The sequence below is a fragment of the Hibiscus syriacus genome, unplaced genomic scaffold (genome assembly GCF_006381635.1).
Source record: "Hibiscus syriacus cultivar Baekdansim isolate YM2019G1 unplaced genomic scaffold, ASM638163v2 tig00112215_pilon, whole genome shotgun sequence".
In the NCBI taxonomy this organism is placed as follows: domain Eukaryota; kingdom Viridiplantae; phylum Streptophyta; class Magnoliopsida; order Malvales; family Malvaceae; genus Hibiscus; species Hibiscus syriacus.
The window spans coordinates 2278878-2305616 of NW_024063268.1; the positions used below are offsets into that span (position 1 = coordinate 2278878).

General features: G+C 35.1%; 2 protein-coding genes across 4 annotated transcripts; both read left to right on the forward strand.

Annotated features, from left to right (window-relative positions):
* Positions 1–11525: 11525 nt before the first annotated feature.
* LOC120175759 (retinoblastoma-related protein-like) lies at positions 11526–19915 on the forward strand. 3 transcript variants are annotated; one of them, XM_039182323.1, is made up of 19 exons: positions 11526–11624; positions 11906–12011; positions 12095–12199; positions 12288–12430; positions 12520–12616; positions 12723–12769; positions 13468–13666; positions 13905–13971; positions 14185–14364; positions 14450–14643; positions 14744–15614; positions 15804–15954; positions 16043–16115; positions 16337–16513; positions 16599–16718; positions 16795–16939; positions 17056–17168; positions 19335–19450; positions 19540–19915. In XM_039182323.1, the coding sequence occupies exons 2-19, from the start codon at positions 11922–11924 to the stop codon at positions 19688–19690; spliced, it is 3039 nt and encodes a 1012-aa protein (XP_039038254.1). In that variant the 5' UTR covers positions 11526–11624; positions 11906–11921; the 3' UTR covers positions 19691–19915. The 3 variants fall into 3 exon arrangements, with proteins under 3 accessions (XP_039038254.1, XP_039038255.1, XP_039038253.1); XM_039182324.1 differs by lacking the exon at positions 11526–11624 and adding an exon at positions 11643–11682 and having other exon boundaries at positions 19543–19915; XM_039182322.1 differs by lacking the exon at positions 11526–11624 and adding an exon at positions 11665–11682.
* A 1864-nt stretch (positions 19916–21779) lies between these two features.
* Positions 21780–22367, forward strand: LOC120175802. Its single transcript, XM_039182360.1, has one exon. It carries the CDS (start codon positions 21908–21910, stop codon positions 22286–22288), a length of 381 nt encoding a protein of 126 aa, XP_039038291.1. The 5' UTR covers positions 21780–21907; the 3' UTR covers positions 22289–22367.
* Positions 22368–26739: the final 4372 nt, after the last annotated feature.

A 26739-nucleotide genomic window follows, 5' to 3' on the forward strand; every position in this document is an offset into this window, starting at 1 on the left:
CCTCAGATATCTACAAGGTACCACAAACAAAGCACTTTGTTTCAAAGGTGGAGATACGATATTGACAGGCTATGTAGATGCTGACTTAGCCGAAAATATTGACATCAGAAGGAGCACTACAGGGTATGTCTATACTCTAGGAGGAACTGCAGTGAGTTGGGTTTCTCAACTACAGAAGATAGTTGCTCTCTCCACAACTGAAGCAGAATATGTCGTTGTTACGGAAGCTAGCAAGGAGATGGTTTGGCTCCAAAGTTTCTTGGAAGAGTTAGGCAAGAAACAAGAAAACAATGTCTTGTATTGCGACGATCAAAGTATTATCCATCTAGCAAAGAATCTGTCTTTTCATTCCAGGACAAAGCACATACAATTGCGATATCATTTTATCCGGTCTCTTCTGGAAGATGAGATTTTGAAACTTGAAAAGATCAGTGGAGCTCAAAATCCAACAGACATGTTGACAAAGACGATGATCACAGACAAACTGAAGTTGTGTTCAGCTTCAGTTGGCATGCAAGAATAACAAGACTAGAAATGCTGTTGCATTGATCAAGGTGTGAAGACAGATTAAAATCAGTCTTCAAGTGGGAAATTGTTAAAAGTCCAAAGGTTGGCAACCAACTTTGAAAATGGTTTTCAAAGTTTGGTAAATGTTTCTTTGAAAATGGTTTTCAAAGTTTGGTAAATGCTTCTTTGAAAAATGTTTTTCAAAGTTTGGTAGATGTTTGTTGAAAATAGGAATGGGTAAATTCACTTTAGTCAGTGCACTGTAGGGTATTTTCAAATATTAGTCCCTAAGTTTCAACTATAAATACCCTAGCTCATTTAGCTTCAAAACCATCCCAAAAATTATTTCTTTCTCCCAATACTATAGAGCTTTCTTGTGAGTAGTGAGTGTTTTGTAAACACCTGTAAATTTTCTCTCTTAGTAAAAGATCTGCAGTAGTCCGGAGACGTAAGCACAATTGGTTGAACTTCGTTATCAATTTCGGGTATTATTTTTCAGCTTTTATTTTGCATTCTCACTAATCTGGTTATAGGGAAATTACTTGTACTCAGTTTATTTCCCAACACTTAATGAAGACAAGGATGCCCTTTGATTGTTTTGATCTAGGAAGACGACAAGGATCCATGCATAAGAGAAATAAGTCAAATAGAATGGTTAAGTAAAAGTAAATGTAAAATGGAAATAAAGATAAGGTAAAAGAAATAAAGAGTTGGCTGCAAAAGATATAGATGAAGACAATGATATGTTTGAAATGATATGGTGAAGTATGGTGATGGAAGTAGAATGAAGATGTTGGTGATTGTAATGGATAATATCTAAAAGTCTCCAAGGAAAAACCAAAGCTATATTAAAGCGATGGTGATAAGGACTTTGACCTACTACCTACAAAAGAGATAGAAACCAGAAGTATCAGGGTAAAAATAGAAGGTTGATGCCACAAGCTAAGCTTGATAAGTTGATAAAGTTCACTTAAGAACTAAAGAGAGAAAACTTTCACAAGAAGTTTATAAATTTCAAATGTTGGATGATTATCTTTACAAGCCAAAGACTTAGCTATTTATAAGCCTAAGGATGCCTAAAGTACATTACACACATGGTGTGAAAATAAAGTCTTTAATGAATGTACTTGGATGAATATTCATGAATAAATGTTCATCTTTTTAAGATATACAATGCATGGAACAATGTGAACAAGTTAAATCAATGGATGAATGTATGTTCATCCATCAGATGAAATAAATCACTTTTGGATGAATTCATTCCCCTTTGGCGTGAACAAGATGGTTCAACTTCATTGCATGAACTTGGTTCCCATGTGAACATGATGGTTCGGCTATCTTCATGAATTAGGATTCCATGTGAACATGATGGTTCAACTACCTTCATGGAATTGAATTTACACGCTTGGATGAATGTATATACTTGATGAATGTACTTGAATTAGTTGAATTCATCTTTCTTCATTCTTTGAATATGCATGCCATTCATGCTTGGTTCTTGAATGTTTGTTCATAAATGATTCATTCATCTTCTCTTAGGCATGCATAAGACTCTTTGGCTACCTTGAATGAATGTGCATCACTTTATAAATATGCTACATCATTTGAATTGTCATTTCTAGTCCATGCATCTCTTCATCAATGCCACCCATTCATAAATTCAAGGAAGGTGATGAATGGTTGTAAATCCCATATGAATTTCTAACATGCATTGTCTTTGGTAATATGGACATATCTTGAACTCCCGATGTCTGATTGATGCAATTCATAGTGCGTTGGAAAGATAATAGATAGGAAATTAAATTCCAATAATTCATATCTCATATATGCTTGGATCCTATTAAAAATGGTGAACAATGTGACTGACGTGAAATATCCTTTGGATTGCCTTGTATTGTACCTTGCACCAAACACATATGGGTATATAAGTCACATATGCACAAGTCTTGAATATGTAACACTTAATAAAATAAACATAACTCTAATGCAACACATGATTCTCCAGCCTAATATAATAATACAAATGATATGATAATATAAGTACGGAATGCGTAATATAACATATGCATGATTAAGCTAAATATAATGATGCAAATGATACGATAACATAAGTAAGGAATGACTAACGTAACATATGCATTAATTAAGCTAAATATAAGAGGTGGACATAAGATATGCATGAATATCATATAGTATGCAAGTAAATGACAACGTATGTATATTCAAGCATATTCTAAGGTGTCAAAGCATATTTATGTCACTTGTAATGCATAAATAAGTAAATAAGGAATGAAATAAGGAAGAACTCCTTTTGAATCAGCTTGGAAGAACTTAAAAGTTGTGAGCATGTTCTAAATAGATTTGGTGCTCGACAAGATCACATCACGAGGGCTAGCAATTTTTGAAATCAACACAATGACTGTTTGGTTCACATTTTCAAAACTAACATTTCCTTTAAGCAAAGAAAGATAAAAGATAGATAACATCATTATTGACCATATGCTAGAAGGAATGAAAGAAAAAACCGGGAAGCCCATCAATATCGGGTGCTTTTTGTTGTGATTGATTTGGTTAAAAATGATACGGACCTCCTCATACATGTATTCCTTGTAAAATTCAACATTAATCCTCAAAGTAATGCATGTGTCAACTGCATCAAGGATTACCCTTATTGTTTCGCCCTTGGAGGATTGAAAGAAAGTGAAGAAGCTGATATCCACATCAAAGATGTCATTTAGTCGCTCGATCTAAATTCCTTCCCTTGATTCAATCCCTTCAACTTAGTTCTTTTTTTGATCGTTTGCCCTTGTATGAAAAAATTGGTATTTATATCCTCGTTTTTAAGCATGCCACTCTAAATCTTTGCATCTAGTAGATTTTATTTTTATCCATAATCTATTTGAGTTATTTCCTTATTTGCAATAGTTACTTCATCCTATCATCCAAGATGAAATCATTAGTAAGTTGTTGGAGTTTTCGTAACTTTGATTGTGTCTAGAAAAATAACAACATGATCAGATTTGATTGTTTGCTATGTTATCATCGAGACAATCTTGAACAATGCTAACCATCTAAAATAAGCCACAAAGTGTGGAGTCTCTCTCAAATGTGATTGGATGCTTGGTTCCCATAGTGCCAAGTGAACCACCCTTTCTTTGGTTTAATGTCCCAGAGATCGTTGTTATGTAAAGCCTCTCCAAAGCAATTCATGTCAGATGCGTTTCTTTTACGGCCGCCAATCTTCTCGTTCAAGTAAAAGATCTCACTAAAATCTCCCCCGATTAGCCATGAGAGGGGGAGGAGTCACAAATCTGGTGAAGTAAATCCCAACTCTCATTCTTCATTCTTTTGTCACTAAACCCATAAAAACTCATGAATAAAAAATGCTCATACTTCTATTGAGTTTTAAAATTCGATATGATGATTAGAGAAGGAAATTAAGTTTACTTTGACCTTTTCTCTCCACATCAGAAAAACGCCAGTACATTGGTTGTTTCAGTCGACACACAAACAACCACTTCAACTCAGTCGTAGCTTTAGCTTCTCAGCTTTATTCTTCAAAAGTCTGGACTTGCAAACAAACACAAGACATGTTCCTTTAGAGGATATAAGCCTCTTGAGTTCATAAATTCTCGTCGGATTCCTGTAACGTCCCAAAGTCCGTGTTGGTAATCGGATTGATTTTCTGAATTTTCGAATAAAATATTTATTTTGAAATTTTTAATTGATAAATATTTTTTAAAATGGTTTAAATGATTTTTAGAATATTATTTATTATTTTTGGGATTTTATAAATGATTTATAAGTTGACTAAATTGAACGAATTGAGAGTTTAGTGACTAAATTGTAAAGAATCAAAATATCAAAATATATGAAGTTTTACCAAATTAGAAAAATCTCTCTTCTTTCCTTCATTCTCAATGGTGACTTTTCTTCTCCTTCCCTATACATCAATCTTGATTTATTCCTAATGCCATTTTTGGTTAAATTTACCTCCAAAATCCCTGATTGATTCCTTTGCTCGTTTCATCAAAAATACCATTGAGAACTTTGCCAAATTTCCTTCATTTCTTCTCCATAGTTGATTGCTTTTTCTCACCATTGCCACCATTCTTTTGTTGTTTTTTGAATCATTCTTCCTTGACTCTTCATTGCATTTTCCCTTTATTCAACATCATTCTTTGTTGCCACTCCTCAGTGCGTCACTGGTGGAGTTGCTTCTTCATCAATCTTATTTTTCATCTTTTCTTTCATCTAAACCTTGGTTTCTTTTATACTTCAATGATTAAAGATCCATTAAAGAAGATGATCTTGAGTGATCATGGTTTTCAATTATGAGTTTTTATAATAAAAGTGATTTTCGGTGTTAATTAATGTGCTTATTTTGTCTAGTGATTTTCAAGTTTTATTAAGTTGATTATGGCGTTTAAGAGATGCTTATTTCTATAATAAAACACATTTTTAATTGGAGTTTATTTAGATAACGTTTTCTTGGAAACAAGTTTGATTTCGTCATTTTTCAGAAATATGAGAATTATCTTAATTGTTGCTATTTTTGGGTGTTTTTAAATGTGTTTAGGAGTTGATTGTGATCATTGTAGATTAACTCTAGAGTGATACAACAAGTGTCAAAGTCTCATATGTGTTGAATCGCTTGTGCAATAAGAATTTCAGTTATTTCGTCAATTTTCGTTTTATTTTGAAAACAAAATTTCTACTCTATTTTGGATGTTTTTGTGACATGATAATATGTTCTCTAAGGAGTTCTTTGAGTCATTAATGAAGTGAAATTGATGCATCAACTTTCGATAGAGAGTAGATAGTCGTTCAGAATCATTTTTGTGCTCGGATCGCTGTAGAGGTGAGTGACTTTTCATTCTAGGATGATGAATGTCATCAATGTTAAATGAGAGCTTAGTTTAAAGTAATACCTTAGATTAAGACTCTATGGTAAGTATGTATTGTCACTAAATTCAAATGGTACCGCTTGATTTGAGCATTAAATTTATTTTAATTTATTAAAATTAGAATGAAATTGATAAAATATATAAATAATATGAATCAAATGTGTAATTATACAAAAAAAATTAATTCATTGGCCTCTCCATTAAATTTTTAACAATAATTAGTTTGATTGAACAATTTATATATTTGGAAGATCAAATTAAAAAAATCAAAATATTAATACAACAACAACAACAACAAAACCCAATTCCCATATGTATGGGGTAAGGGGGAGGTAGGGTAGTAGGCTGCCCCCAACGCCAGGTTGAGAATAGCTTCCGTGAAAGACCTCCGGCAGTCAGAAAATTAAAAATATAGATAAAATGCAATGCATGTATAAATAATTACATAAATACATAGCTAAACAGTATTCATATGCAGTCATTAATATCATATGTGCTTCTGTAATGGGGAGTAATCCCTGCAAAAAAATCCCTGCGAAAGAGTCTCTGCATATAGACAGAAACCTAAGACCCGGCTAAAATTAACAGAGGAAACATGATGAGCATGATACACATGAGACAACGATAGCAAGCCCAGTTCTAATCTTTCATAAATACCAATAACAGAAAAGTATAAAAAGTAAAAGTCAAGGAAATAACTACAAATGAATTTAAAAGAAGACAAAGATGATACACCCTATAGATGTGACCCACACTACTCGACTACCCTAGTCTTAAGCCTCCATAATTTCCTATCATAGGTCATGTCTTTGGTAAGGCCTAAATCCCTCAAATCAGATCTCAAGCAGTCATCCCACTTCCGCCTTGGTCGTCCTTTCCTTCTGGCACCGTCGACTGTAATCGACTCTACCCTCATGACCGCATCCGACGGTAGTCGCCTAAGGACGTGCCCAAACCACCGTAGTCTTCCCTCCCTCATCTTTTCGGAAACAGACATCACCCCTAAGGACATCCTAATAGCAGAGTTTGTCGTCATATCCCACAGAGTCCTACCACATGTCCATCGAAGCATTCTCATTTCTGCGGCCTCTATTCTCCTTACGTGATCCTTCTTGGGTGCCCAACATTCTGATCCATACAACAGCGCTGGTCTTATTGCCATTCTATAAAATTTTCCCTTAAGTTTTAGAGGCACCTTTTTGTCACACAAAACTCCAGTAGCGACCCTCCACTTTAGCCATCCCGCCTTTATACGGTGTGTAACGTCATCATCTACACCCCCATCTTTATGTATCATAGACCCTAAGTACTTGAAACAATCCTTTGAGGGAAGAACGTGTCCTTCTATGCATACTTCTACATCTTCATCATTTTGGTTCCCACTGAAGTTTGAACATAAATACTCTGTCTTTTCAATATTGATCCTTAAACCTTTTTCTTCCAAAGCAGTCTTCCAAGTAGCCAGTCTGCTATTCAACTCAGATTTTGTTTCAGCCACTAAGACAATGTCGTTAGCGAAAAGCATACACCAAGGTACACCGTCTAGTGTCGCACAATAGATGTCGTCCATAATCAAGGCGAAGATGTAAGGGCTAAGAGCCGACCCCTGGTGGAGTCCGATTTCCACCGAGAATGCCTCGGTGTCGCCAACTGTAGTCCTGACGTAAGTAGTAGATCTACAGTACATATCACGAATCGTCCGGATATAAGCAGTTGGTATCCGTCTCGTTTCCAAAGTCTTCCAGATCGTATCGCGAGGAATGCTATCATAAGCCTTCTCAAGGTCAATGAACGCCATGTGAAGATCTCTAGACTTTTCCCTATATTTCTCCATAAGCCGTCGAAGTAGATGAATCGCCTCCGTGGTAGACCTGTTTGGCATAAAGCCAAATTGGTTTTCCGAAACCCTAGTGACTTGTCTCAACCTAGCCTCTATCACCCTTTCCCATAGCTTCATGGTATGGCTGAGTAGTTTAATACCTCTGTAGTTACCACAACGTTGGGGATCTCCTTTATTTTTATAAATTGGTATCACCGTAGACTCTCTCCACTCCTCTGGCATCTTGGCAGTCTCTAAAAAATATTAAAGATGTTGGTCAACCACTTAACTCCCTCATCTCCTAGGGCTAACCACACAGTGATAGGAATTTGATCAGGACCGACAGCTTTCTCCCTTCCCATCTTTCTAAGAGCCATTTTGACTTCCTTAAACCCAATCCTACTTGTAGGGCAGTCATTGGCCGTAGTATGATGGTCGGCTGACCCAACAACGATATTATCTCTACATGGAGAGGCACGTCATTAAATAAGCCAAAGAAGTAACTACCCCAAACCCTCTTAATATCCTGTTCTTTCGTTAAAAGAACACCATTGTGTCCTTAATAAACCTAATGTTACCTAGATCTTTTTTCCTAGTCTCCCTAGATTTTGCAAGTCTGAAGAATCCATTTTGTCCTTCCTTAGTGTCTAATCTCTTGTACATTTCCTCATATGCCTTATCCTTTGCTTTAGCTACCGTTTTCTTGGCTTCCCGCTTTGCCTCCTGGTATCTTTGTTTAGCTCCCGACCTTTCTTCGTCGTCATTGCATTGAAGAAACTCCTTGAAGCAAGTTTGTTTTGTCTTCACCTTAGTTTGGACTTCATCGTTCCACCACCACGATTCTTTATGTTCCTTGGCCTTCCCCGTCGACAACCCCAGGGTTTTTTTGCCCACCTCTCTGATGGAATTTGCCATATTTTTCCATAACATATCTGCGTTATTTGAGTTTGTAGTTTCAAAACCTGTATTAGACAAAAGCTTACTCCTAAAGTCATCAGTTGACGCTCCATGTAAGTTCTTCCAGAGGATCCTAGGTTTACCCAGTTTAGCCCTCCTATGTGTGCTCCGCCCGTTGGGTACGCGGAACACCAAAACCAATAATTTGTGTTGTGATGCACATGCCTCTTCAGGGAACACCTTACAGTCAATGCAAGCCCATCGTTCCCGATTTTTAACCAAGATGTAGTCGATTTGGGTACAATGTCCCCCGCTGTGAAACGTAATCAAGTTCGCATCTCTTTTATTAAATAAGGAGTTAGTGATCACCAAATCGTGAGCAGTAGCAAAATCAAGCAACGTACGCCCCTCATCATTCCTGTTACCATAACCGAAACCCCCATGAACACCGTCATACCCGTCGATTGCACTACCTATATGGCCATTGAAGTCTCCCCCTATGAAAACTCTTTGGTCCTCCGGAATGCTCCTAAGTACAATATCTAACTGATCCCAGAAGCAACGTTTCTCCCCCTCCCCTAGGCCAACGTGTGGAGCGTACACTGAAAGGACATTCACCACTTCCGCTTCTATAATAACCTTAATCATCATGATCCTATCCCGGTATCTACAAACTTCAACAACATTTTCCTTGAGACTAGAGGATACCAAGATACCCACCCCATTTCTAGCGTTATCTACTCCTGAATACCACAACTTGTACCCATTACACTCTCTGGCGCGAGCCCCTTTCCACCTAGTCTCCTGAATACATGCAAAATCTATTTTCCTATTACTAAGTACGTCGGTCAGCTCCAGCAGCCTAGCATTTAATGTGCCTACATTTAACGAACAAACTCTAAGTCTAGTCTCCTTGACACCACTCCGTTGAGCCCTCCCCCTATACGCCCTATGGGATCTAAAAGAATGACATGACCTCAAGTAATCATCTATAATCGAAGCTATGAGGGACTATGAAAAAGAAGATCCAAAGAAGAAACCTTTCTGAAAATCCTCAGACCCGAAAATGCAACACCCAAAAAGCAAAAAACAGTTTATAAATATTTATAACAGATATACTCAATTTGAAATATAAATAATGATATAAGATACTAGAGGTATAGGACAATGGAAAAAAAAATGATCTAGTAACTCCTACCCAGAGCAATATAGCAAAATAGATCCAGTAGTGCCTTAAAGGTGAAGAATGAAGATAAAAGGAAAGCCCTTGATAACCATCAAATTACCAGTAGTGTATTAGCATGAACTTCACTTGGATTATTCTAGAGTACAAGACAAATAATTAAACTACGCAGAGTCAAATATTATCCTCCGAAATTAAGCAGCAAAAGGCACGAAAATTTGAACCAAGTAACTACAGAACTGAAGATTAAAAATAACTAAATTGAGATCACAACTCGAGAGAAAGAACAATAAAACCCCAATAAAGGAAATAACGTGTAGACCTAAAAATAATTGAAAATAATTCAAAAAGGAAAGAAAAAACCCAAATTCAAATCCCAGAAACCAGATCTAATCCAATTCACCAAACGAAAATCAAATCATACTAGCACTTGAACAAAGAAATATGATTCATTCAACCCAAAAATAATCAGGGGAAAACTGGATCGAGTGAGGAAATTTGGTACCTTTCTCGAGGATTCCAATGGAGGGGATTTGGAAATAACTAGAAAAGGATGTTAAAATCAATCTTACCAGCAAGAAAATCCAAGCTGAAACTGAAAATCCTGTGAGCAAAAGCAGATCCAAGCTGCCGAATCACTGTTGCCTCGAAGAAACAATTGCTAGCTTTATTGATTATTTCTATATCGAGCTCGAAAATTTGAAGAATTGGAGGAAACCCTAGAAAAGCGTAATGAGGGATTTTGCTACGGAAACCCTTCCAAAGGAAAAAGCAAACAAAAACTCTCCAAAAGCAATCTCTCTATATTTTCCCTAAAAACATCATTTGGAAAGAACCAAATAATAAATAAGAGATCGCGCGATATATCTCTCTGTTTGCATTTTCTTTGCTTATTTTTTCTCTGTTTTCTGGTTCTGGAAAATAGAGATGAAGAAAGCTCTGCTTTGTTTGCTGTGACGATTCTCCACCTTTAAAACTAAACAGACCTTAAAAAACACAAAAGACAGCACTCACTATGGTCTACACAAAACGACACAATTCGAGAAAAAGACAAAGCAGAAAGCTTTGCAGTGGGCCCCACACCCAAACGATTCCCCTGACTCTTTGCCGTTCCTATTTCCGAGCCTCAGAAAACGGCTCAACGCAACTCACCGTTAAAACTCACCCTAACGGCGGAAGCACGAACCCTTTGGGTGCGTTTGGTTCACGGAATGTAAGATTATCAGTGTGAATAAAAGATTACCAGTGGGAATAAAAGATTACCAGGGAATATGATTACTGAGAATGTTGTATTTTGTGTTTGGTTGGTTTAGCAGGAATGTAAGATTACCGTGTTTGGTTAAAGGAATAAAAGATTATTTAAATGTATATTTGACCAAATTGTCATTATATATTTGTATAATATTAAAAATTATAAAATATTTATATATTTCTTTAAAAAATTAAATTCATAATATTTATATAATTTTTTTATAAAATTAAAAATATAAAATAGGTTTAATGAAAGAGTAAAAAAATTTTAACCCCTGAACTTTATATAAAATTTTAATTATAAACCTTTTTTTGTAAATCTAAAATAATTTAAGGATAAATTTATAATTTAACCTTCGTAGAATTTTTATTATTCAATGACAGAAGAATGATATTTGAAAAAAAAAAATTTAAGGGCATTTTAGTCCAAAACGCCGGTAATGTTACAATACCTAAGAGAAGGGAGGTAATGACATTCCAGGTAATATATCCCAAAAAATCTACTATTAGTAATAAAATATTACCGGGAATGAGATTCTCGACCAACCAAATATGGGAATGTGGAATTTCCATCTCATAGAAATCCCACAATCCTTAAACCAAACACCCCTTTCAATTTTTACCCACACTTCACCAAAAGCTGGAATCTTCGTCACGGCTAGACGTTGAGCTAATTTGGCGATAAAATCCAATGGCAGCATTATGCGTGTCAAATCCTAATTTGATGACGATGAATGTCATGTTATTGGTGCATGTCTATCATGATGTTATTATGTTGGTTAATTTTCCCGCGCGAAATAGAAAAGATCCTTCACTTATAGGGTTTTCCAATAAAAAAGGCCCAGAGAGAGAGAATTTTAGGGTTCTTCGTTGTTATTCACTAAAATTAGTAAAAAAAAAAAATGAAATTAATATCATTCTCTTTATAACTGGTTTCTCTTTCCTCTCGATTCGTTTAAAACACTGTGTTTTGGGTGGTAGATTAGAAGCTAGGGTTTCGCTTCACTGGATTTGTTACATCTTTAGATCCAGGATCCAAACAATTTGAAGCCTGAATTTTGTAAGTTTTAGTTTTTTCGGTTGGCATTCTTGGAGATCAATTCGCCATTTCCAGAAGTGTAAATGATTTTCTTCTTCTTCTTTTAATTCCCTTGTATGGTAGCTAAAAATTTTGAAATGCATTTTTATTTTGCAGCGGAGGTTTAAGTTGCTGTTATTTATTTGTATATTTTTTTCTCAAAAAAGAAAATTTTAAAGTCAATTTGTGTGTTTTCTTTTGATAGTTTGTAACTTTAATAGCTAGCTTAATCTTGAATATGCTGATTATAAGTTCATTTTTAGAACTTTTTGGAAATTGATGAACATGGAAGACATGAAGCCTTCAGTAACAACTGGTGGTGGCACGGATGGCGATGCCATTGAAACTAGGTTCACTGCTTTGTGCAAGGTAGTGATATGTTCTTTTCAGCAGTATTTTATTTCTTTCTTTTCTCTGTGTGTATTTTAGTGTTAATTTTACGTGATTTCCAGAATGGATTATCTCTGGATGAGAAAGCTTGCTCAAATGCCATGAAGCTATTCAAAAAAACAAAACACCTTTTAACCTCAAATGTTTCAGCAATTGGGAGTGGGACGGTGGGTTTTTTAACTTCCTTTTATATGGAAATTTACTTAAGACAATTACTTTTAGATGAACTAACTTTGTTGCATTTATTCTGGTTAGCCGGAAGAAGCAAAGCGGTTTTGGTTTTCATTTGTTTTATATTCACTCAAGCGACTGAGCGAAAAGAATGGAGAAAATACACAAAATGAGTCTGATGGAAGTGGGTTTTCGTTATGCCAGATATTGAGAGCTACAAAGCTGAAGTATGATGCTGTTAATTTTGTGTACATAAGGATAGTTTTTCTGATCGGCAACTGTTTCAGCGAGAATGAGTTTTTCCTATGTTTTGCAGTACTGTGGATTTTTTTAAAGAGTTGCCTCAGTTTGTGGTTAAAGCTGGTCCTGTTTTGAGTAACATGTATGGTGAAGATTGGGAGAGTAGACTCGAGGTACTGAAGGAATATGTTTTAACTTCTTTTCTTTTATATTTATTTTTGAAAATATCTGGCAAAGTTGCTTCTTTTAACTATCTGCTTATGGTACTTCATCAATTAGGCTAAGGAGATGCAGGCCAACTTTGTGCACTTGAGTCTTATAAGCAAGTAAGTGCCCTTCTTTTATAACTTGTTCTAGGTTGTAAGATGGTATGTCTGGATAGCTTTGTGATGTAATTAGCATTTATCTTTTTATCTGAATAGAACTATGCTTTGCTAATTCGATGGATTACTTTTAAATTCATGAAATCACACTAGTGAAAAGCTATATTTATGTTTTACAAGGGTTCAGTGCAGTATACTTGCTTATGTGCCTTGAACCTTGTTCGAAATCTACAAGAGCAGGCCTAGATTACGGTGTTTTTATCAAGTGTTGATCCCCCACAAACAAAAAGAGGAAACCCGGGGGAGGGGTAGGGGGTTGTACTGTGCAAGATGTGCATGTTAAATATATTGGAAAATAAAATACAATAATTATATAACACATACATACATGCACATATCCTATTTTTTTACAGTAGCTGGTCATGTGGCCTTGATTTTGGCATTGATTGTAATCTTCTCCTAACTGATAACATAATTAAATTTAAGATAGTGATATAAATATGACATTTTCCTTTAGACAGATTGCAGAATTATATTTCAAATGATATGTTACTCAGAATTTGTAGTGTGCATTTGATAGATTTTAAGTGTTTTCCTTTGGGAACTGTATCCTCAAAACCTTATTTTTCTGGCTAGTTTGTATAATTTTTCAATTTGTAAAGTAAATAACATCTGCATCTTGCTATTGAATGGTAAAAAAGGTCATTCAAGCGTGCATTTTGGGAACTCTTCTTGGCAAGTGATGCAAATATTGACAAGCAGCAAAATGCTACCAGTTTACCGGATTATTTATCTGAGTGCCATCGTTTTGGGTGGTTACTTTTTTTGGCACTCCGTGTGCATGCATTCAGCCGTTTTAAAGACCTAGTGTCTTGTGCAAATGGTTTTGTTTCTATACTGGTCAGTTATGCTTTTCTGTTGCTTTCTTACTAGCTGATTGTATAAAGGCAGACTTGTTTTTTTCTTGAAATCAAAGGCAGACTTGGTTTTATTAAGGAATAACATGTCCCGTTTTCTGATGAAATACGTTCTTATTATATTAGTACAGATAATGGGTTAATTTAATAATTATCAAACAGAATGCAAACATTGAAAGTTGCATTTAATGTTTTCTTACAATTTATTTGATTTTTAACAGGTTATTTTGATTATACATGTTCCCATTCGCTTCAGGAACTTCAAGATCAGTGACTCTCCACGTTTTGGTAGTTTTCTGCTCGTTTTTAGAAGTCAAAATTTTAGATGTCTTTGATAAAGAGAATGCATTGTGATTCTTCGTCACTGGCCCTTTTTCTTTTATTTTGTCCAATATTTATCACTGGTGTTTAGTTCTTACCCTTTTACATTTTTTCTTTATTTGCTATTCCTGGCTGGGATAAAATTTTGGCATTCCTTGTTGACTTCATCTAATCGTTCAGTTAAGAAAGGAGACAAAGGTGTTGACTTGCTTGCATCACTTTGCAACATGTATGATGCTTCAGAATATGATTTGAGGAAAACAATGGAGATGGCCAATAAGTTAATAGAAGATATATTGAGAAAAAAACCATGTCCAGCAGCTGAGTGTAAAATGGAAACTCTGGAAAATATTGATACCGGTTCGTCATTTAAGTCACGAATACAATTTTGGCAGCATGCTTTCATCGGGTTTTCTTTTAATTTAAGTGATCTTCTTTGACGCAGATGGCTTGATCTATTTTGAAGGTTTAATGGAGGAACAATCTCTTTCATCCTGTTTGAATATTTTAGAAAAAGATTATGATGATGCAATTTGTAATAATGGTGATCTGGATGAAAGGGTGTTTGTAAATGAAGAAGATAGTTTACTTGGTGTAGGGAGCTTGTCTGGAGGGGCTATGAATGGTACTGGTATCAAGGTCTGTTTCAAATTTGAAGAAGTGTACTCTTCCCTTTGGTTTTTGTGCTTTACATAGCAGTTCCTTTATCTAAGAAAGTTGTTTATTCTGTTCTGAGTAGAGGAAACTTGATTCAATGGCCTCACCATCAAAGTCAATCTCAAGCCTGCTGTCTCCTCGACGGCCTCCTGCATCTCATGTGAATGGTGTACTTGGATCGCCGAGTGCGAAGATGGCAGCTACGCCCGTCAGCACTGCAATGACAACTGCAAAATGGCTTCGTTCTGTCATTTGTCCTCTTCCTTCAAAACCTTCAGCTGAGTTGCAGCATTTTTTATCATCTTGTGATAAAGATGTTACCAATGATGTGATATGTAGGTCACATATAATATTGGAGGCAATATTCCCTAGAAATCATGATTGTAGTGCAACTGGAAGCCTTCAAAATGTAAATCTGATGGATAATATATGGATGGAACAACGAAGACTAGAGGCACTGAAGTTATACTATAGGGTTTTGGAAGCCATGTGTACTGCAGAGTTGCAAATATTACATGCAACTAACTTGACCTCTTTATTAACTAATGAGAGGTTTCATAGATGCATGCTTGCTTGTTCTGCTGAACTAGTGCTAGCGACACATAAGACTGCCACAATGTTGTTCCCTATGGTACTGGAAAGGACTGGTATTACAGCCTTTGATCTGAGCAAGGTGATAGAAAGTTTCATTAGACACGAGGATTCTCTTCCAAGAGAATTGAGGCGGCATCTAAATTCTCTGGAAGAGAGGCTTTTGGAGAGCATGGTGTGGAGTAAAGGCTCCTCAATGTATAATTCTTTGATAGTTGCAAGACCTACCCTGTCTGCTGAAATAAATCTTCTTGGCCTATTGGCAGAGCCAATGCCATCTTTGGATGCAATTGCGATGCATGTAAACTCTTCTGGAGGTACACCTCCAGTGTCCACTTTGCAGAAGCACGAAACATCAACAGGTAATGTTGGTAGCTCAATCATAGGTGTGCATCATTTTGAGCTTTATTTTAATACTTTCCGACTGGTATGTGAATTTTCTTGTTTAATGTAGTAACTTATGTTATAGGATTTGATTACTGTTTTTTCTCAATTTTAAATTATATTCTATCATGAGATCATAGTAGTGCTATTTATTTATTTCTTTTCAGCTCAAAATGGGGATGTAAGGTCTCCCATGAGACCATGTGCAGAGTTTAGAAGCGTTTTGGTTGAACGGAACGCTTTTACATCACCGGTGAAGGATCGTCTATTAGCATTAAGCAACCTTAAGAAGGCTCCTTTGCAATCTGCATTTTCGAGGTAGTTTGTGTTGGAAGTTCTAGGAAGTAGAAACCTGAACTAACTGCACTGGCTTAACTGAATTTTCTTTTCGGGTATTTGTTTGTAGTCCAACACGTCCTAACCCAGGCGGTGAAGGAGAAACATGTGCAGAAACAGGAATAAATGTATTTTTTAGCAAGGTATCAAAATACAAGATAAAGTAGACTTTCTTTCATAGCTAGGGTGTGCCGTATATACTCATACTGGTTCGAACCTACTAACACTTAATTGTAAAATGTAAATATCCCATGATATAGTTTCTCGTGGAAAATTGCCCACGATTACTGACTATTGAATTTGATTTAGATTATTTGATTATCATCTACTCTGTTTAATGTGTTGCTTGCTTTTCACTGTCTAGATTAATAAGTTGTCTGCCGTCAGGATTAATGGTATGGTTGAGAGACTACAATTGTCTCAACAGATTAGGGAGAGTTTATATCATCTTTTTCAGCAAATACTAAACCAGCGGACTTCTCTGTTCTTTAACCGTCATATTGACCAGATCATCCTTTGTTGTTTCTACGTAGTTGCAAAGGTCTGCTCCTCTTATGATATCTTTTTAACCACTGTTAAATTTATCTGCAGTTCTTCCTGTTACTTTAAGAATGAATAACCTGCAGATTTCTCAGTTGCGCTTGACTTTCAAAGAAATCATTTGCAACTATAGGAAGCAACCACAATGTAAACCTCAGGTTTTCCAAAGTGTATTTATTGACAGGTCATCTGCTAGACCAACAGGGGTACGGTTTCTCATCTCTAGTTTCTTCGTCCCTGCTTTTCCTGGAGATTTTGACCATTTTAATAATCTGTAAACAGAGAACCGGGCAGGATAATATTGATATAATTGCATTCTACAATGAAATATTCATTCCTGCTGTAAAGCCTTTGCTGGGAGAACTTGGTTCTGCTGGAATAACTACAAGAACAAGCCGAGTTGCTGAAGCCAACAATAGTTACGATGGTACTTGTTTCATTTTTTTCCATTATTATATCCTGAAGTGTCGGTGTTATATTCTATCCTTGCTGCTTGTGCAGGCCATTCTAATTTTGCTTGTTCTATCTTCATTCCCTAATTAGGTCCATGTCCTGGATCTCCTAAAGTTTCTCCTTTTCCAAATCTCCCTGATATGTCCCCAAAGAAAGTTTCTGCAACCCACAATGTATATGTGTCTCCATTGCGGACATCCAAGGTACTAAAATCCAGTTTTTCTACTCTTCATTGAGTTACTAATTTTCCATTTATAGAAAAACTGACTTGCACGTTTAAGATTTGACCAGCCTCATGGAGCATGTTTGAAAAAAATATTTTAGTGCTTAGAACAATTGCCACACAAGCAATTATTTACAATGTCTAATGATGCAGCACTCTTAAAAAGGACAATTAATAAAGAACCTCTAGTTTCCAGTATTAAGTTCCATGAATCTGGTATGATGGAGAGGAAAGTCATAACAGCAAAGAAAAATTTGAAAAAAGATAATAAACCTGACTGAATTAGGGATAAAGAAAATAGTTCTGGGATTTTCCTGGAACCAGCTTAACTAAAATTCTCAATGATAATAATATTCCCTTAAATCTTCTAGTATAGTATTTACAATAGACATCTCACTAATAATAAAATAGTTGTTTTAGAACTCTTACCAAGAGTCCTATGCTAATCACTTAACTATTTAAAAGAACAGAAAAGATAAACTTAAAAAACTAAACCTAAAAGTAAAATAATTAAAATAATCTTGGATGCTCTTGCATCATTCTCTCCGGGTTAAAAAAAAAAACTCGATTCCGACGATTAAACTTTAGCTACCTCAGCCATAATATGTGACATACATAATATCATCTATGTTGGCCCTACATCGAATATTCCCAAGAAATTTGATCACTTTAATCTTGTAAAAGAACTTAGAAGTATCATCCCAGCCTATGAGGAAAACAATAATAGCTCTATTAGCTTCATGGAAACAGATATATTTAATTGCAGCTGGATACCAAGGAAAACAAACATGCAAAATTATTAACGAAAAGTCCTCTTTCATGAATTTCAACCACTAGCCATTGGCTTTCTCTAGAACCCAGTAGAACTTGATTTTCAGTTACTGCTTTCAGAAACTCAACTTTCATGTTGGTTGCTGGTACTTTTTCTCCGAAATTTTGCATTGCCATCAAACTGTAACTCGCCTTCAAGTATTCCTGCCTTTTCTTGAGTTCTACTTTGAATTTTCCCTCATTAGAATGTGTTTCTGTTGTAAAAATGGAACAGTATCTGTTTATTCCAAAACAATCATCCGACATTGAATCATTTGAGATATCAAGAAGATCTTGCTTCCAATCCTTCCACTCTTCTAAAGTTTTGGTTGTCATTATGAACTACCAAAGACTCCTTGAATCAGATACACGCCAAATTCTCTCCACTTTCATCATAGATCGGTTCCAACATCCTATCTTACCAATATCAGATTCATAGTAAGACTACCTTCTGGTTGGTCAAACTGGTTGTGGGCAGCTTCTGGAGTCTCTTTTTGGGTTTCCACATGTACCTGTCTTTGCAAGTCTTGCAAACTTGCCATAGTTCATTCTTGCATGTCATCTCTGCCTACTTCATGTGTCGGTCTTGATTTCCTCTTGACACGACCTCTATTATTTCCTACCCTTCAGCTATTCTCGATATGAACCTAGGATGTAAAAGGCTTTGATAACCAATTTGGTGGAGAGTAAAGTCAAAACGACAGATAAAATTGAAAACAAAATAGTGAAACTAATTGAATTGGTGATAAGAAATGGTTATGGGATTTTCCAACAACCAGGTTTATTAAAATTCTCAATGATCCGCTAAAGCTTCTCGTGTAGTATTTATAATAACTCACTAATAGTAGAATAGTTGTATTAGAACTCTTACCGTGTCCTACGCTAATCAGATAACTATCTAAAAGAACATACTGATAAAAAAACTAATGGAAAAACCTAAATAAAAAACCAATCCTAAAAACAAAATAATTAAAATAATCTTGGATGCTCCTGCATCATGGTAGAAAAAGATGAATCAGTTGTATTTTTTGATTGTCTGAACTAGGTACTATAGAAAATTCTTTGTTCTATTTTTAGCCTTTGGTATTATCTCAATTACTGTTGAGTGTCTGATATGATAATGTATCTTAAATGGGTTTATTAAAAATGTTAATGTTTTCCATGTGTTTGGAATGCCTTTGAAGAGTATATCCTTATAAACACATTTAAATGTGCATGTGTATAACTAGATATACAAAGAAAAATGAAGAGTCGGAGTAACTTGGTTTAAATGTGGTTATGTAGAAAAGAAGTATGTGTCCCTTTTTATTAGATTAGATCTTGTTTTCATTTACAGATGGATGCTCTAATCTCACATAGCTCAAGAAGCTACTATGCTTGTGTCGGAGAGAGTACTCGAGCTTTTCAGAGCCCTTCGAAGGACCTAACTGCCATCAACAATCACTTGAACGGGTATTCTTCTCTTCTGTCCTTAAGTTGTAAAACTGTTAAACATAGAATTTCTTAACTAATGATGATGTCGTTTTCTTTGTTGCTTTTAGTAGCCGGAAGATCAGAGGGGCACTCAACTTCGACGACGTTGATGTCGGCTTGGTTAGTGATTCTATGGTTGCAAATAGCCTTTACATGCAGAACGGGAGCTGCACATCCTCATCTGGTGCACCTTTAAAGTCCGAGCAACCGGAATCTTAGCGCAGTACAGGTAATTCCTTGTAAATTCTGCCCCTCTTCTGTATTTTTCTTGGATTCTACGTGTGTAAGTTCATTACCGGGGGTACTTATGAGCGGTGAGTTAGTGTTGAATTAGCCGCCACCTCCCCCTTTCTGTTTACGAATGTTAGCTAACACTACTTTTTAGCTTGGCCAAACAAATTGAATAAAATTTGCCTGTTTATAGCCAAAATACACGTTCAATGCTCTTTAGTTTTAAGGGGTAATTCTCTTGGGGTATATTGTAGGTAGGGTTTAAATGAATCGAATTTGAACAAGCAAATTTATGTTCCTTTTCAATTGTTTATTTTTAAAGGTGTTCATGTTCGGTTCGTACTTGTTTATTTATTTTTGGATTAATTCCAAAATAAGTGTCCAAACTATACATTTTTCTCAAATACGTGCCTAAACTATTTTGACTCATCGCGGTGCCTAACGTTACAAACATTACCCATTCAGGTGATTGGGCCGTCAACGGTGTTAATTTTCCGTTAAATGACAATTGTCACTTAAAAAACATACATTTTGAAATAAACCAAAAACTTTGAAAACATCTATTTCAACTCCAAAACTCACGCCAATCATCGCCTTTTGCCATTGACGAAGCTCTACTCGATTTCCTCTCCCCCAGCAACCATAACCCCTATGAAATTGTGATCGATCGACGATGAATCAACATTTTATACCTCACGAATCTTATGATGAAAATCGTAGTCTAACGCAATTCCAATGGCCAATCGATGGAAGCTATGGTGGCGTATGAGTAGGAGGGTGGCAGGAATTACGTCGGTGGCGGTGGTCGTGATCGGAAAGGACGACTGCGGCGGATTAAGATTAGAATTTGAGATTTTGGTGTTATTTTATAATATAAGAAAAGTTAGTATTTTTATAAATATCATAATATTTTTAATATTTTAAAAAAAAATCAAAATTATCAGATTGTGACATGTGTCACCTAACGGGGAAATTAACTACGTTGACGGTCTGGACACCTAAATTAGTAATGTTTGTAACATTAGGCATCTAGATGAGTCAAAATAGTTTAAGCATCTATTTAGAAAAAATGGTATAGTTTGAACACTTATTTTGATATTAAGCCCTTTTTTTTAAGGTATTCATATTCGTTCGTTTAGTTTTTGTTAACATATTCATTTAATGTTTGTTTATGAATGTATTCATTTAACGGTAAGCATTTTCATTTTCTGTCGCAAACATTAATTTTTCATATGGTAAAATTTCAATTAAATAAAGAACCCCAAATTCCCAACATTATTAAAAAAATATCTTTCAAGTATTTGCAGCTAATTGATATGTACAATGACATATTCGAACATAGAAGTTCAAGAAAAGGTTAAAGAATATTTGGGAATATTATAAATAATGTCGACATAGAAGCCGTATTAAAAAAACGAAATAAATAAACCAATGAAGTCTAACCACATAATCATATTTTTCCAACCAAATGTCCAAGTTTTCGGAGTCGCAAGAGTCTGCGCACATGTTTCTGTCCATTCCCCGTTACAATGAACCGAACATAAATAAACAAAATTAAAATATTAAAAGCACTTTTTTTTAAATAAAACTAATTAATCAATCTCGAGATTATTTTTTATCTTCTGAATCCTACTTTTAAGCATGATATTTATATAATTGTATGTATATTTATTGTCAAATGAATGAAAATTTTTCGAACATATATTATTTTGTATTTATCTATACTAATAAAAAATGAAATTCATCATTATTATTAAATTATTATTATTGGAGTTAGCATCTACTTGCCTAATATAACAAATTTTAATCTTATATAGATTTACGGCTGAGATTAAACATTTTTTATTTTAAAAAATATTTTAAATGAAATGTTGAGTGATAATATATGGTTTATTTACTATAAATTAAAATTTAGATGTAATGAATAAATAAACTAAATCATTGTCTCTTTAGATCTGTAGTTTTTATTTTTAGTTCTCCATTCCTTCTTGTAACCTTCCATTTTCTTTGTCAAGATAAAATTTCCAACACCTTTTCGTTGCATTTTTCGTATCTCCTTCCTCGAAATCAGCTTCCGTACTACAACGGATAACCTTAAATTGTTAATGTTTATATAAACCCTAAACCGTACTCATATTATTTCCCACTTCATCCATCGTAAGTGTCTTCACTTTTCTTTTTCTTCTTCCAAATTTAACTTCCGTCATGGATGCACTAGGCGTTCGTCAAAGGAAAAGTAATAAGCAGTCCAATAGAAGGAATTCTAACGAAGATATCAAAGTGGTTTATATCTCGAGTCCCATGAAGGTGATGACATGTGCCTCGCAGTTCCGAGCTCTCGTGCAAGAACTCACCGGAAAGGACTCCGATGCTGCAGTCAGATTCATGGATGACCACGACAACGTCTCTGATAATTCTCCTACCTATTCCTATTCCGATTCAGCGAGGGTTCATGGTCATGGTGTTCTTGGATTGCCTTGTGCAGATTTCAATCACCAATTCATGTTTGAATCATTTCATGATGGACTTATCTCGGAAGGGGATTTATCGAAAATGTTCACATCAAATTTGTTTCATGATCTTTAGATTAACATTTTCAGAAATTTTGAGTAAATTTAGTTAAATAATAGTATGTTAAAAAAATGAAGGTGACATATATATGTAATTCTATATAAATCTCAGTTTATTGAGTATTTAGAATAGATATTACACCTTGTAAGCACAAAGATTAATAAAAAAAATCAAGTTATTAAATAAAATGTTTATATTTACAAGTTATACCGTTAATTTCATTTTTTTTACAATTTAAATACATGTAAATAGATAATATTCACTCTTATTTTCTCTCTTTAATTTCATCTCCATAGAGAACATAGTATCGGCCATTTTCCGTTCAAAACTACATGGAAGGAAATGACAAAAAAAAGCAACTAATTGTTTGTTATTTAGTTTTGTTTAATAAGAACCAAACTTCTTTGTGAACCTTCTTGTATGGATTTTATAAAGTTGTTAAGTTGGTTAAAATCAAAATTCAAAGTTAGTACTTGAACGGATGGCTGCCCTAGAGGTAATCTAATCTACAACATGATATATTTTTCTGAATATGATTAAGGATGTTAATTTAATTCGATTTCGAAGAGTCTCGACTCGTTCTGACCCGATAGGAGCGGATTTTTTCTTTTAAATTATGAGTTCGGGTTCGTATTGAATCGAATTTGGTGAACAATATTTTTGTGTTTAGGTCGGGAACAGGTTTGGGATAAAAAAATCTCCGATCTGACTTGACAAATTTTTTTAATTATTTTATATAATTATAGTATTTACAAAAATATTACCATATATACATAATACTTTAGGGTTTATCCCACTTCACTTCTCTTCTTATGTCGCATATTTTAACTTTCCCCTCAAATTTTCTTCCTTTCCTGTAACACCCTAAACTCGAATGGGCTTAAAGCATCACATTGGGCCCTTCGAACCAACCCCTGATTGTGAAAATATGTTTATTTTCATTTCAAACATACTGAAAGGTATGGTAAAAGACATAAATAACAGTTATAAAACATTCTATAAACCGGTCCATGACACATAATTTAAAATCAAAATAGTACAAACTCATAGTTGATAAACCAAATACATAAGTAAGATCCTATGAATACATTTACCCACTAATGCTACAGTATGATACTTTGAAGGATATGCTAGAAGTCCTACTGCGATGGTGCTCTATGAATGGCTCGAGGTACTGACCTGCGAAAGAAAAACATCCAAGCGTTGAGCTTACAAAGCTCAGTAGTATAATCGCTAATATAGAGTAGCATTATGAGTCCCCATAAACATAAGCATACTAAAGACATGGTACTACTCTATAGGTACATGAATGATCTTAATCAAGTGCTACCTCCTTCAGGCTCAACTGTTATATTACTAAAGTAGGAGTCTTACGCTTCCCTTAATCCTCTGCTAAGGTCTCGTCATGAGTACACCTCTAAAGAGTCTCTAACCCTAATGACTGTAACTCATACGCATTATCTAAATGTGAAACTCACACTCATGTGCATTATATAAATGAACAATGACTCTATTTTGCATTATCTGAATGCAACACTGTTGTATCTAGTCTTACATAGCCATCAGACACTAATTAACTGAGGGAACCCAATGTCACATAATATCGTTGAAATTTCTACTAAGCTACTAAATGATCTCTTGGCTCTCACATAGCCATCAGGTAGATCATGGAGGGGGAACCCCGTGTCACATAGCATCAGTACAATTCCAGCTCAACTGAAGTATTGGCTCGATCTCACATAGCCGTCAAGACAAGCTTTAAGGATATCTGTTATACTAGACTGATGCAACTATACATACATATCTAAGGGCCCGAAGGCCACACAACATTAACATCGCTAACTCGCTCCTCATGAGTGTTCAAGCCTGGCGTCCTAGTTAGCCACTAAAGTGCCTTACACACTGACAATGCCCCACTAGGGCAACTAAGGTAGCCTGGCTACACCCTAGCATAGCTGGACACACTAAAGTGAGGTCGTCCTCTTACTAGCTGTTATCTCGCTCGTTATCTCATCTAGAACATTATGCAAGATTTATTTAATATGTTACTACTATTAGTTTATCAAGCTGCTTTATTATGGTCATTCGTTACTTAGGGCGTTTTAGTTATTTATCTCTAGATAAGTCTCAACGTGTTTTGTGATTTTACAATGATTATTGTGCTTGTTGTTCGTCATTTTTAACACTAGCTAGCCCGATATCTGACTCGAGTTCAATAATGGGTAGCGACACTCTAATCGCTCTTATTATATTTCCTTCAATTCACCCTCGAATTGGAGGGACAATTGTACACTCACTATTCGCTGACATTATTGCAGTATTCACTCTACTATTTCATAATCTGATTATTTCGTCATAGTGCTTGTTAGTACCTCCTTTGTAATGGTCCTTAATTCTTAGGTAAATTCTACATGCTCAACTGAATATACTTGTATGCATTACGCCTACAATGGTTATTTTGGTTGTAACCCACTCATGTGAGTGTTTCTAAGCCCCTTTAGCCATTTATGTCCCCCACGGACTAAGTTCTAGCTTTACGAACCATCCTTAGATCTTACAGGCCTTAAATAGGTCAAATCTAACCACCCAAAGTGAGTAATATTGATATTCTAGGGTTAAGTATCGATACCCCTATGAGTATCAGTACAAAATATGGCCTAATATCGATACTTAATACCCTAAGTATTGATAATGTAGGGGCAATATAGATACTACCAGTTGAAAATCCCTAATTTTTGTCCTAATTCATCCAATATGGACATTGTTCATTCAATACCGATACTTGAACCCAAAAATATCTTATTTAAGCTTAAAAAACCCCAAAAATCATCCCAAATGTCTTAGTTTGGTTTCTAATCATGTGATAAACCGTTAAGAAGTTATGTAATACCCCAACCCGTACCCGACCCGGATACGAGTCCGAGGTGTCACATTGACTTTTCAAACTTTGACTCTTGACAAAATTCAAAGAAAATTTAAAACTTTCCTTAGAGTAAAAGCAGTTTAGTTACATAATTTTACCACAATAACCAAAATTGATCAGAGCATATTTAACTCAATCAATTAGTACATGCCAACTATATTCAAAATAACAAAAATCATTTAACTCATCTATTTTCTGATCTGAAATCTTGTAAGGGAGATGCTGACCTGTATTACTCTTCTTCTCTTCTCTTCTTGCTTCTGTACCCTACGTGTGAAACAATCACACGCTAAGTCGAAGACTTAGTGAGGCATAAAAACTTATAATGCACTTTATAACATATATCAATACATGCATGTTCTGTTCTATCCTTTTATACCAACTTACATGATTCCCTCGTATCATATAAAATCATATCAGATTAATTACAGTAAATACATACATACACATATCTCATCAATAACAGTTTATCATGTAATCACCTACTTTTATGCTTAACCTTTTCAATCAAACACTATACACACACAACATCATATCAGTTCAATAACATTTATCATATCACTAACATATATTTGTTTATATCTCTTGATTAGCCCATGTACATATGTGAGAACTATATATATGTGAGTTTATGGAGGTTGTGCACTAATGCTGTCACCACAGCTCATATAAATGCACCGAAGTGCCACATAGAATTGCACCGTAGTGCCGCGTAGAGTTGCACCGTAGTGCCATATAATAATGTCCATAAGGACCACATATCATTCCTTAAGAATCATATACATATACTAGGGATCAAGTATGTGTCTCACCAGACTTCACACATGTTCCAAAGAATACATATATATCCCGAAGGACCACATATCATTCCTTAAGAATCATATACATATACTAGGGATCAAGTATGTGTCTCACCAGACTTCACACATGTTCCAAAGAATACATATATGTCCCGAAGGACCACATATCATTCCTTAAGAATCATATACATATACTAGGGATCAAGTATGTGTCTCACCAGACTTCACACATGTTCCAAATAATACATATATGTCCCGAAGGACCACATAGACCCTCGACTCTTGGCATGCCAACTATACCCCTAGCTCTCAAGACACATAACATGGGCATTTTCTTTTATATTTATCATTTCACATAACACATAGTTCAATTACTCATACAACATTTTCATATGAGTCACATTTACATGTCACATAGCTTATATACTTTCTCGCGTAGTTACATAGATCCATGTCATATAACATATATCCCAAAGTGCATATAATCACATATATCATATCATATAGCTTAGATCATTTCTCAGATATTCATATATACATACATATCATATCATATCATATCTTGTTCACATATGATCATATATGCTTCATATAACACATAGAAACACCTAGAACACTTTCTCATAGCTTATATCAATTTTCAGAGTCCTTTCATATTACCTGATGACATATATCATATAGATATATAATAACTGATATCATATTATCTACCTTATGCTCCATTTCTTCGTATTCCCTTTTTC

Coding starts and splice junctions, on each gene's coding strand:
- LOC120175759 (XM_039182323.1), top strand. CDS start 11,922: ATGAACATGGAAGACATGAAGCCTTCAGTAACAACTGGTGGTGGCACG. Junction 16,514..16,598: donor GTTTCTACGTAGTTGCAAAG/GTCTGCTCCTCT, acceptor AATAACCTGCAG/ATTTCTCAGTTGCGCTTGAC. Junction 17,169..19,334: donor CTCCATTGCGGACATCCAAG/GTACTAAAATCC, acceptor TTTCATTTACAG/ATGGATGCTCTAATCTCACA.
- LOC120175802 (XM_039182360.1), top strand. CDS start 21,908: ATGGATGCACTAGGCGTTCGTCAAAGGAAAAGTAATAAGCAGTCCAAT.